The sequence below is a fragment of the Aethalodelphis obliquidens genome, unplaced genomic scaffold (genome assembly GCF_003676395.1).
Source record: "Aethalodelphis obliquidens isolate GAN/ISIS:26980383/991018 unplaced genomic scaffold, ASM367639v1 scaffold25, whole genome shotgun sequence".
In the NCBI taxonomy this organism is placed as follows: Eukaryota; Metazoa; Chordata; class Mammalia; order Artiodactyla; family Delphinidae; genus Aethalodelphis; species Aethalodelphis obliquidens.
This window is the reverse complement of record NW_020837969.1, coordinates 9,513,558-9,526,290: the sequence shown is the minus strand read 5'-3', so window position 1 is coordinate 9,526,290 and position 12,733 is coordinate 9,513,558. Positions and strand designations below refer to the sequence as shown.

Genomic DNA, 12,733 nt, shown 5'->3' with positions numbered 1-12,733 from the left:
TACAGAGAACTCTTTGACAGTGAAACACACCTAGTCACAGATCTCTGGTAATTCTGACAGCAACTGCTTTGATATTATCTCTATTATCTATTTTGCTTATGGTTTATAATGGGCTTGATCTGTCTATATTTTGGGAAGATCACATTGTAAATGCTTCAGGCATAAATTATTGATAATGATTTTGCTCCTGAAATAAGAAGACGCAGAAGCACTGCCTGCTAAATTTCAATTCAACCAAGGTGAAACAAAGACACAGGCATACATTTAGAGTGATTATGTCAATACATATAACTATATACTGCATGTATAGGAATATGTAAGCATACACACACACACACACACACACACACACACACACACACACACAGCCCCTGAGGTTAACTGCTTGTCTGTACTTTTTTATGACACCTAATTGGCCTTAAGATAGTTTCCCGGATTCCTCATTGACAAAAGAAGCCCATTTTTGTACGTGGCTAATGCGTTACTTCTTCCCACCCTAAAGACTAAGAGGAGAGTCCTCAGTAGCATGTGTCCATTTTAACGCACCCTTAAAAACCCTCGGAAGATGAAAACATTACCCTTCAGTCCTCTGTTCCTATGTATATAAGTATGAGTTTAATTTCCAATTTAGCAGCTCATCTTTGGAAATACATAAATTGATTCATCGAGTGTCTATCCATAGAAGCAACTTGACTATTATGATTCATCAAGTCACTAAGAGGCATATAAACACACAGAGAATCAATTACAGTAATTTTTTTCACTGAATTGATTGTTATTTATCTGAACTCAATGACAAATCCATCAGAACATGTAAAAACCCTCTTATTATGTACAGCCGTAACTGTATCATGGTCTGCTATCCTGGGCTATGATAATGCTTCTGTACAAAGAAAAATTATTAACATCAGTTCCATTTCAAATTGACAATTAAACCACATAGTATGTTTAAGCATAGCATTGTTATATTAAAAGTTCATTAGAATTGTACAAAAATGCATGAGTCATGTTGAAAACAGTATTAGCATCTGTTCAGTAAACTATTTTACTAATCTAAAAAAACTGTACATTAAAGACTCCTATAGCATTTATCACCCAGAAATCTCTGTGAGCCATTACTTTTATATATTTCTAGTAAAATAATCATTTAGACTGATTAAAGTACTTTTAGCCCTCTTAAATTTCCTAAAATATCTTCTAAATCAATATAATCTTAGAAGAAGGGAAAGGAAGATCTTTTGAAATCATCTACTTCAAAGCCCCACATTAAAGAATGATTAAAGTTAATTCAGTACATTTTCAGGGTGTGTCACCAGCATCCTAATGGTTTAAGAGTTGCAACATTAGGAACGGCATGGAAATGTTTTACCTACCGCTTGATCTCTGAGACCACACGAGCCCAAGAATAATTCATTTTCTGTTTGGGGGAGACGTAATATACTTCAAGAAAATATTCAAGTTCTTGCATTACAGAAACATTATAGTGGCATCCTTATTACATTATGCATAGGTCACTGGTATGTGAACAAAGTTTAAAGAGACTTACCATCAAATACTTCCAGTGCATCAAACTGCTTTTCACTTTGGAAAATGTCCACGAAGATGGTGATGTTGTAGTTTGGTTCCACTCTGATGCTCCACGAGCACGTCTGGGAGTTAAAATAGTTGCCTGGATACCCTGGACTAAGGATGACCCCAGAAGATTCTGTCCGGACTTCACTGGCTGGGCATTGTGCTAAGGAACAACGCACCAGTAAAAGTTTTCCTTAACAAAATGAATCCAACTTCAATAGGGTAGTTTCTAACCCTGGATATACAAGCTCATGAAAGAAAAAAACAACAACAACAAAGCAATCCTACTGAGATGTGACCAAATTTAATACAGGACACAAACAGAACAGGAAAGCAACATTTTAACATCACCCTATAATTTAAAACATAATTATGTATAATATATATATGTTGATATACAGATGAGATAGAAGAGATTGATAGATGATTGACAGATAGCCACAGATGGATAGATAAATCCTATTTAACTCTAAGGAGACCAAGAGTCAAAGAGATGAAGTCTGTCAACCTGATCCTAGGGCAGCCAAGCTGAGGTAGCTGCCAACTTGAGAAGCACTGAACCTGGAAGTTTTCTTTACCTGCAGAAGGTGGAGAAGCCATGGTCTGGCTCCTGCTGACCTGCCCTTGGTGAGGGAAGGAGGGACCCCTGACATAGGGACAGTTCATACCATACGTGCCTTTCACTCCTCATCCACAGTCCATAGACCATCCATTCAGGCTATGACTGAACTGCGCATACACCTCACTTAACTCAGGGCAGGTGCCTTGTGGACTCAACCGCAGGATCGCAAGTTTTCAACTAAAGTGTAAGACCTCACCTTTTCAATGTAATATTACAAAAACATTGTGAAAGTATACACGATGATAATAAAATTATATTTATTTCTGCCTTTGATTATATTTTTAATTATATTTAGAACAGTAAATTTTAAACATTTGATGTGATTGCTTGGCACTGTGATAAGAGATGAGTCATATGGGACACCTGAGTTTCTACTGTGTAAAGTGGGAGTGATTTCTAATGGGTTAATTTATCGTGCATAAATCATTAAGATAATATGGACACCTTGACACAATTTTCCCTCTCACTTTTTTTCATTATTCAACTACTCCAAGTTAATCACAATAAAACTAATCTGTGTAGGTATGAATGCAAAAGAAAATCACCAAAGTCTCTTAATCAGTCACTTCTCTCACTGCTAATTTAAGTATCCTACAGAAACAGTTTTTGAATAGATTAAGAGAAAATTATTTCTCTTATTGGTGATGGTTCAACAATAAACAAAGATGTACCAAAACTATTTACAAAATGTTTAAAAAGTTAAATGATCTGCTTTTCCTCAATCGAAAAGAGCTTCTATCAATGGAAGTGTGTCTTATTTGTTGAGTTATCTCCTTTTAATTAATGAAATGTGTATTATTTATGAATACATTTCAAAACCCAAACAGATGAGAAAGCTTATATGTTTTGATTCAAGTAATGGTTAAAAAGAGTATCTTCCCCCCCTTTTTTCATTTAACTTAGTATTCCAATTGAGACATATCTTAAAATTTAGAAAATGTTTAGGGATAAAATCACCGAAGATGAAACATTTCATAGAACCCTTTTAATAAATGTGTATTTTAGGTAGATTTTAAAGTATACTTACAGTGTTAATTAATAAAAAATAATTTAAACCAAAACACATAGACCAAACAACTTAGTTTAAAAAGTATCTTCTTCTGTGTTGATGGTAAGATCACTCTGTAAAATATATTATGGCCTTTCAGAAATGAACGTGTTGATGTTAATAAAATAAAATAAGTTAGAGTTTTTTCTGTCTGCATGTGTGAAGGGCCTGGGGTTTTAGGATCTCCTGGGACTTGTTTTGAATTTACAATAAGAGCCAGAGGTTGGCTGTAACTAGACAGCAATAAAGCTCCTCCTCAGGGTTATAATCAGATCAAAAACATGCAAATGTTTTTCTTAATCTAAAGCGCTATGTGGGCAGACAGTGTTACAACATCTGACCACATGCCTGCCTGTTCCTGACGTGAAGATGCTACAGAGCACATGTCATTGTGTGTTAATACATGGGAGAAGTAGTTAACCTGCATCTCTGTCCTGCGATTTCATCACCACAACCATAGCTATTAGACAACACTGGGACAGCAGACCACCTGGAAACAGGAAACCATCCACCTGCTGAAATGCACCTGGAGAGCTGAGAGCACAACCCAGGGTGTGATTAGAGCTCAGACGCAGATTCTTAAACACAGCTATTCTGATTCCCTGTTTCTGTTTTTTAGAGAAGATAAAATGAAAACATCAGTGAGATTATTTGCTTCATTTCTTTTTACGACCCTTCACAGTATTTCTTTCAGACATACATACTGTTTTGAAGAGGCACTGAGTCTGTCTCCAGGTGAGCGGAAGTGCCTCCACTCCTGTGTTTCTCACGCCCCCTCCCACGTGCCCATCCCCTTCCCTTCCTCTGGAAACTGTTGCTAGGAGCAACCCCCATTGACAGCGAGAAGGTTTCAGAGACCGCAGGCTCCCCTAAGCTGAGCCCTCTGTGCTAAAAACACCCTGTTTCCCACGGGGGCTATCGGAGACTTCCCACCCCCGGGAAGCATCTGCGTCAGGGTCCTGGCAAAGACACCTCTGAAGGAACGTGCTGCTGAGACAGCGGCTTGAGCTTTGCATCCCCTCCCTCTGTGCAGTTACTCCTTTAGCTTACTTTTGGAGAAAAATGCAGTGTGAGCCTTAAAACCCAAAGCACCTCGCAGAGCTTCAGCAAAAGTAATGGACTCAAACATGAGGATTTATAAATAAGATTAACTCTCAAGAGCACGTCTAGGTATGAAAGAATTGTGATACGGAGAACTCTGTCACCTGGAGATGTGTTACTGTCACACTTATGCTTCCCGAGGAATGGCCACTCTTTGAAGGTCACTGATGGTCTTTAGTGTTCGTTGATAATGCATGTTTCCCATTTTTAAAACTAATAACCATTGATGGATTTCCATTGTTTATGGGATGAAGCCACCTGACACTGAAGACCTTTTACAATCTGGCGTCCTTTAGGTTTCCAGCCCACATAATGCCATTCCCTCAAACACACCCTAACAGCAAGCTGCTGGGGGCCACCCCCTCTTTCCTGGATGCCCTATGTCCTTTTACACTTCCAAACCTTTCTTACTGCTTCTCTTCGCTTTTTGAAATGCTTCTCTCTTCTTTTTAACTTGAGAAGAGTCACTTTCGCGATAGCCTTCTATGCTAAAATATACTTGGCCTCTGTCCCAGGTTCTGGCACAGAGCTCCCCAAACCCTTGGAATTTCCTGAGGGTTGGGAGTGTCTTTGAATTGAGTTAAACTGTGGGGCACTCAGCTGGTGTCTATAGAAAATGAGAGAATTGCTTGGTGGTGTTGAAAAACATTCCAGAGCCTCATTCATTTTTTTTTTCTAAATGAAGGTAAGTACCCACAAGGTAATATTTATCTGTAAAAAGTGTGAACTTTCAGAACAATTTATTCCCATTGTTCCCAAGGAACAATCAACCGCCCTAAAGTGGTGATAATTTTCAAAGCAGAACTTCTAAAAGTGTGGTTATGACATTTGAAGAAGTAGGACTCATAACTAGTACAATTTTTCATCAAGAATTTATCGGGGAATTGGCCCCCACTTGAGCCCAATCAAATAATAGAAAAGTACTGGAAGAAAAATGACAATTAAGTGCTTAAGTGTTTAAGTGTTTGATAGACGACATCCGAGTCCCTATTTCCTGTCTTAAATAATGAGGTGTTTAGGGAATGACAGCTAAGATAACTCAGTTCATTCTAAACAAATTTACTCCTGAACTGAAACAGAAGAGAACTAGGTCATCCTACGTAGTAATTCCTGTAAGTTCAGTAGGGCCTGGGGACCTCCGGGCTGAGTACAGGGAGCCTATCTTGTTAGCTGGACACTCTCTGCAAACGTGTGAGCGCGGAAGTAATTTAGAGAATGATGCCCCTGTTGTGTTGATCTACTCTGTTCCTGGATTGTCATGAATCAATTTCATTTAAGTGAAAACCAGGTTAATCTTGGGGAGAGACAAGAGAACGGAGGCATGGTCCCTATTTTTAAAGTAGCATATGTTAAATAAACATTTATACCTTTCTTCATTAATCAGCTAAGACCACCCTTGCTGAAAGTCAGCTATTCTGAGAAATTTAAGGCTGTGTTTGGTGGAATTAAAATCTGCCTTCAACATGTGAAGATTTACCTCAGTTAATTTTTATATAAAATGGCAAAAGATGAAACTTTCATACCCACCCCCTCCACCACCTTGAGAAAAGAATCCTCTGGAGATCACCGTCGCTGAGGTAACGTGGTCCTGACACACTGGTTTTCCCAGGAAAAAAATGACATCAGTGTCCTGACTTAGCGCCCCATGCGACCCCCTGCTTCTAACAGAGGCAGCTAGAGGCAGGGTTTCAGCGGCACCGCAACCACAAGGGCCCCGCAAGGGTTTAAAGCAAGAGGCAAAGGGCGGGGTGCCCCCTCCTGTGGAGTTTCCCACGCCCACTGGCTCGCATGTGGGTGCAATGCCAAAGTACATTTTTCTCAGAAACAACCTAAGTCACTTTGGTTAATTAATAATAATTCATTCCAGATTCTCTTCAGGTGTTGAAAATCGTTTCCCTCTGTAAGAGTGACTGAAATTCTGCCTCATTAGTAATGAAAATGCACAGTTACCAGATATTCTGGAAGAATCAATTCATGGGCCTGAGCATTTGCAAAATCAATACTATTGCAATGCAAAGAAAATTGCCTTTCATAGGGTGGATAATTAACATTATAAATCGCTTAGAATTAATTTAATATTCACTTCATCTTTACACCAATCCCATAAATGATGCAGATAAATGATCCTCATTACACACGATGCTCAGAAGATTAGTAACCAAGGTCACTTGATAATCAAATCTAGACTCTGGGTCTTCTCTTCCTAAGTGTTGGCCCTTTTAAATGTTTCACTATCCCTAATGAATGATAATATTCAAATTCCCTGAAAGGGGAGAGTTCCATTCTTTAAAGGAAATAAACGTGACTGTGATTTTGAAGTTACAAAATAAAACCTATCTTGGAAAGCTCTTTGACAGGCAACCAGTCATACTTCTGACTTATATTGAGACATTTTGGCTTATTTACGTCTCTTCCAAATCTTTTTTTCTTCCAATAGTGCTTAAAAGTGGTGCCTTTAAGTAATGTATTTTAAATGATCTAATGATATTCAAATCAATTGAATCAATAGATTCAACCACATATTTTGTTCTGCTATTGTATATTATCTGTTATTGCATATGGTCTATACAATTTAAAGCTGTAAAAATATGAAATGTGTGCATTTATTTTATGCAACATATGTGCATTTCAATGTCTATACATTCTACAGAAAAAAAATAGTAAACACTAATCTTATGCATGCTAAAGAATTCAGAGGGAAGTGTAGTGATGCCTGCAATTTGCCTTGAAGGTATCAAAAATATAGATAGATTAATGGATGGATAGACAGATAAGAGAAACGTGACAAAGGATATGCAGTAAATATTAATGGTGGAACATAGGCAATGGGTATTATTTTTAAATTATTTCAACTTTGCCATATGTATGAAAATTTTCCTGACAAACTGTTGGGAAACAGCAAGACTTCTTATTTGATGTAGGTTTGATTTATTTTGTGGAGCTACCTAAAAGCAAGGGTAAGATATTTCTGTTAGCCGGTGATTTTAATTGCAACGGAATCATAACACAGATAGAGACAAAACCAGATGCATACAAAGAAATTCAGACACATGCAAGGAAGTCCAGACCAATACAAGTTACACCATGTTCCGTGTTGAACAAGCATATTTGCAGTATAAACTTCATACCTTCACACGTCGGGAGAGAGCCTTCAAACTGCAGTTGCGAGCCGAGCATACAGGTCAGCGTGTCCGTCCCGGACAGCGTGTACCCAGGGTGGCACTGGTACTTCACGGAGTCTCCTGAAGGAGCCAGCACAGCATATACTTGAAGATTCTGTCTCCAGGACACGCGGCGTGGGAATGTATTAAACACGCATGCGGCTTAAGTGAGTGTGCAAACTGTTTCTGAATCAAGATCGGTATTCACGTGTCGTCTGTTTAATGAAATGGTGCCATTTTCAGTTCTTAATTTATAAAAATGCCACCTTAAATGTAACCAGTATTTCTACAGAAATTATGTAGCAGATTTTCCTTCTTTGACTGATGTGTCTATGTTCATTTCCCTTTGCCCATGACTACTAAAAAAAGAAAAGGAAAGAAGGAAGGAAGGAAGGAAAGGAAGAAAGAAAGAAAGAGAGAGAGAGAGAGAGGGAGGGAGGGAGGGAGAGAGGGAGGGAGGGAGGAAGGAGGGAAGAAAGAGAGAAAGAAAAGAGAAATAGATGCTTGGGATTTAAGGTTGTACAACAGAATGGCTTTAATGCATCCAGAGAGGGCTATACAATGAACTTGGCCTAATTAGCACAATGTTCTCATTAACTAAGCTCTTAGGAGTAGAGCAGAAATTAGGTCACATGGTTTGACCACTGGTCTGAAACAGGGTGTGACAACAGGACAGAGTATTTGTAACTGAGACAGAGAAATCCTGCATCACAATAACTATACGGCAAACATACACCACGGCTGGTTTCCTAATGTGACCTGATGATTATTTAATGAAACAGATCATTAATATAAAATGAAAGAACAGAATCTCTAAATATTATCATTAAATGTATTCACCAATTGTATTCCAGTTTCAATGAAAGGTCAATGTTAGACTAATCATTATTTTAGCTACAAATGATTTTCTTCTTCTAGTTCATGAACATGGTTCCCTAACTAAACACCAACATCTGTTTAAGTCTGTCTCTGAAAACTGCTTTTCACGAGAAAAATGCAAACTACTGAGTGATGTAGGGGGAAAATGTGCTCAAAATGACAAAAGCAAAATTCAAACGGAAAAAAAACACTGAAAATCATGGAGATGAAGAAAGAAAAAGATATTTACTCAGTGCATGACCTCTGTGTATATCTCTCTAGCAAAGCTTGAGGAATATTTCTGACAAATACTCATTTACTTGACTGACTACTGCAGTTGGGTGGGTGTAAAAAAGGTGGGTTGAGCTAATGATGTTGTAATGAAGAAAACATTACCTATTTCAAAATCCTCATCCTCAGTAAGCATTTCTGCCTGTGGAACTGCTGGGGGAGGCTGACATTTCTTGAGCTGGAATGCTACATGGTTCATAAAAAACAATAAGAGCAATTACATTTGCTGAATAAACAGAAATCTTACAAAAAGCATTCCTCTTATGTTGTGTTGTTGTAATGCTTAGGTACAGGAACATGTCTGTATTTGTAAATCATAGTTTTACGAAAGTCTTGAGCTTCAAATGCTTACAGAATTACTTAATATCAAGGAATATCTAAAATTGAAAGGAAAAAGTATAAAATTTAAAATATTATAATGTTTAAAGAAAAACACTTTACATATATTTGGAATTCTGCAAGAGAAATGGTTCCACATCCATGTCTGGCTCTGACATGGTCCTCCTCTGTCTCTTGTCCTGAGGAAGTCCATGTGGCAGGCCTCACGAGAGATAAGGGACTGGTATCTTTTTCCCTAAATTATTTAGCATTCATTCTCAAAATCAGTAAAGACTGGCTTTGTTCCCTCTGCAAACACATGACATTTGCTATCGAGGTTCATCTGAAGACAGAGATGAGGAAATCTATGAAAGGTGCTAAATGTATTTCAGTGGTCTCCATATCAGAGTTTCACATACAATACACTTATCTTGGAGTAAATCCAAGCTTACTACAAAAGAGATGGGAAATAATAAATACATCAGGAAGAAAAAAGGGTCATGGGAACCTCTGGCATGAAATGCGAGAAAATCCTATTGGTTCTCGGTTGGCAGAATCAAGGAACTTTAGGTGGAAACAAGGTTTATGTCGACGCTATGAGAAAAATCAACTGGAATTCTTTGCCGTCATCAACAGAGCGAAAGTACACTGACCATGAAAATTGAGGACAAAGAAACCTCCATTTGAAAAGTCGCTGTGAAACTTCAGCAGGACTTGATTGGTGGAACTGTACGCTGTTTCCAGGGCTGTGTTCCCACTGAAAACTCCCAGCTGAGGCGAATTCTGATCGGGACCATCCCTAGGAAAGAGAAGGGGAGTCATCGGAAGAGGAAGTTCCTAGTTACAGCTTAGATTAACAACCAGTCGGGCTCCATCTCGGTGAAAGACGATGGTCTGACCCCAGGATCCATCTGAAAAGTCTGGTCTTCAAACCAGAAGCTCGGGCTCACTTGTTCCTTCCACAGCCGACCTTTTCTGAGGCATTTCTGAGACCAGGTCACGTTTATTCTAGTGATGGCAATGCCATTTATCAGCTTCTTCTCAAATGCTCACATTTTAAAGTCTAAATTCAGAGTGTCTCTTTAATCACAGGTGAGATTTATGGAGCTCTTGCTACTGAATTGAAATATTTTAAAAAACTGAATAAAATATTGCTGTCTTCTAGATACCGTGTTTAGAAATATCAAGATATTTAACATTCACAGTTGATGGGACTCCAGTCTGTCTGTCTCACGCACATTCGGACAACAGGGGCTCATTCCGCTGTTGTTACCTGATGAAGATTTTCCTGCTACCTCCTAAATCTATCAGTTAATCCGAGTAGACCTGCTGATATTATTGTGTGGATTTTCATTTGGTGTTGTCTGTTTTGCTTTGCTTCTGAAATGGCAGCTTCATGTGGTCAGTTTAACCTTTCAAGTTGTTCATTCCCCCTCATTCCCATGACCGGGATGCCCCTCCCTGTCAGACTTATTTCTACAGCCTCAAAGGCTTCTTGGACTCTTCTCCCTTCTCGGCCAGCTGACATGCTTCCCACACAATGAGACTGCGTATTCTGAAACCAGGATCTGGTCTTGTAATTCTCCTTCTTATAACCCTAAGGTGAATCCTTGTTGCTCTAGGATGAAGCCTGAAACCCTTAACATGATTTATGAGGTTCCGTATGGTCCACCCTGCTTACCTGGCCAGGTCACCTCTTCTCTCTGGGCTCTCAGGAGACTTCGCCACTACACACCTGGTGTCTCCCAACGCCTGCAACTCACCCTGTTCTCTTGCCTTACAGATTTTCCAATAAATTGAACAACCACTACATTTACGACAACTTTGCCAACATACACACACACACACACACACACACACACACACACACACACACATACCACACACACAACCTTGTTAAGTGTGATTACTCCTTGAGTTTTCAGGGCAGTTTCTTCCAAAAGCACATCCTGGCTCTTCAAATCTGGGTCGTGCCCCGACAGTACGCTCTACTTTTTCTACCATGGTTTGACAGAGAAATTGTCATTCCCATTTCCCCCATAAACTCTAACCTCCAAACACAAAGGTAGGAATAGTCATTCCCATAGATAGGAACATTTAGTCAAGGAGAGTTTAAGTCACTTATCCAGACCACGTGGCTCATTCGATAGGGAGCCAGGGCTACATCCCCATCTAGTATCCCCTACACAGCACATGGGAGGGCGGTTCTGCAAGGTTTATAAAGCATGGAGAGAAAGCTGTGTGTAATCATTTCTGCAATCATTTCTAGAAGCATCAAATTCTTATAATGGCAAAGGATCCTATCAGCTTTTCTTTCAGGAAAAACAGCCATCACACTTAAAAATGAAAAATAAAACAGGGAATTCCCTGGTGGTCCAATGGTTAGGACTCCGTGCTTTCACTGCTGAGGGTCCCGGGCTCAACCCCTGGTTGGGGAACTCAGATCCCACAAGTTGCGTGGTGCGGTCAAAAAAATAAATAAATAAAAATTGAGACAGAAAACAAACATGAAAAATAAAATAATCATGGGATAGTCTCCTATATCGAGAGTAATCCTGAATATATCTACCATGTAGTAAAACTCAAACACAGTACCTAAGGTTTCTTCTCTGTAACTCTAGATTTACTTGGTAACTTTCCTTTTTGATATTTACCTAGCTACTCCATTTCTAAATAGATTTAAGTGACCTGTCAGTGGTTACAAGAATGGTTTATCACAACGACAGATGGTGTTTCAGGGAAGGTTCTCATACCAAACAGCGATGTAGTCGTTGACAGCTTCAGTCTGCAGCAAGGTGAAGTTGATGTAGACGCCATGACCGGGCGGCACCATGATGAGCCAGACACAGTCCTTCAGAATGGGGTACTCGTCCGGAAACCCAGGGGAATAGATGGTCCCGTTCTGAGATGTCACGTTATACCCGCAAGGAGCTGAGAAGGAAGTAAGAAAAATCAGGCCCACACAGTCCACTTACAAAGGATACAGTGAAATGTTTCTCAGTCTCTAAGGTCCCTCAGGCAAAATTTGCCTTCTAAGAAATAATTGTGAAATACCTCTCAGGAACTACTTTGTCAAAATAATCCCCCTAAAGTCTTAAAACCTTGGAAGAATTATACTTCTTAGCTACGTTATCTAGGTTTCATTTAATATATTCTCCAAACATTCAAACTACCCTTAGGATAAAGTCATTTCCACATAATTAAAAAGAAAGAAAAAACCCTTAGTCAGTTGTCTCCTGTGACTGAGATGATAATCCGTTGGACCATCTGATGCAAAAGGGATGTTGAAACTATGCATAAATATTTAACTGAAAGACAATTTTTTTTTTTGTTTCAAGTGAGATTTCTAAAGCCTATTTAAACTGTCTAAAAGAGAAGCATCTAAGTCTATTTGCCTTGAAACAAAGACATAATCAATTCTCCTCAGATCTACACCTGGAGAAATGAGATAAAATTACGTAAGTGGTATTTTATAGAAGCACTCCCATATCTCACCAGCTATCAATGATGTGAAGAATCCCAATACTCAAAGAGTCCATTTTTATTTTACTTAATAAAGGGATCATCACTGTTGCCATGGAAATTATTTTATTTTATGGAAAAATGAAATGACCATACATGAGCAGAAAATCTGAGACGTATTCTTTAATTTAGATTGTAGAATAATACATCAAAGTCATAGACAAGTAAAACTAAAAGCCAATAGATGCTATAAGAGTGTCTGTTACTAACAGGAATCTTGTGAGGCTTTCAAATATTTGC

The 12,733-nt window shown here is 38.8% G+C and overlaps 1 protein-coding gene across 1 annotated transcript in view; it reads right to left on the bottom strand.

Moving 5' to 3' along the window:
- CSMD1 (CUB and Sushi multiple domains 1) overlaps window positions 1-12,733 on the bottom strand; it is a 1,488,158-nt gene that overhangs the window by 105,022 nt on the left and 1,370,403 nt on the right. The window contains exons 44-48 of the mRNA XM_027123007.1: window positions 11,725-11,902; window positions 9,625-9,770; window positions 8,759-8,839; window positions 7,472-7,585; window positions 1,547-1,735 (exon numbers count right to left, since the gene is read on the bottom strand). Coding sequence (XP_026978808.1) covers window positions 1,547-1,735; window positions 7,472-7,585; window positions 8,759-8,839; window positions 9,625-9,770; window positions 11,725-11,902 — 708 coding nt within the window. The remainder of the gene's footprint in view (window positions 1-1,546; window positions 1,736-7,471; window positions 7,586-8,758; window positions 8,840-9,624; window positions 9,771-11,724; window positions 11,903-12,733) is intronic.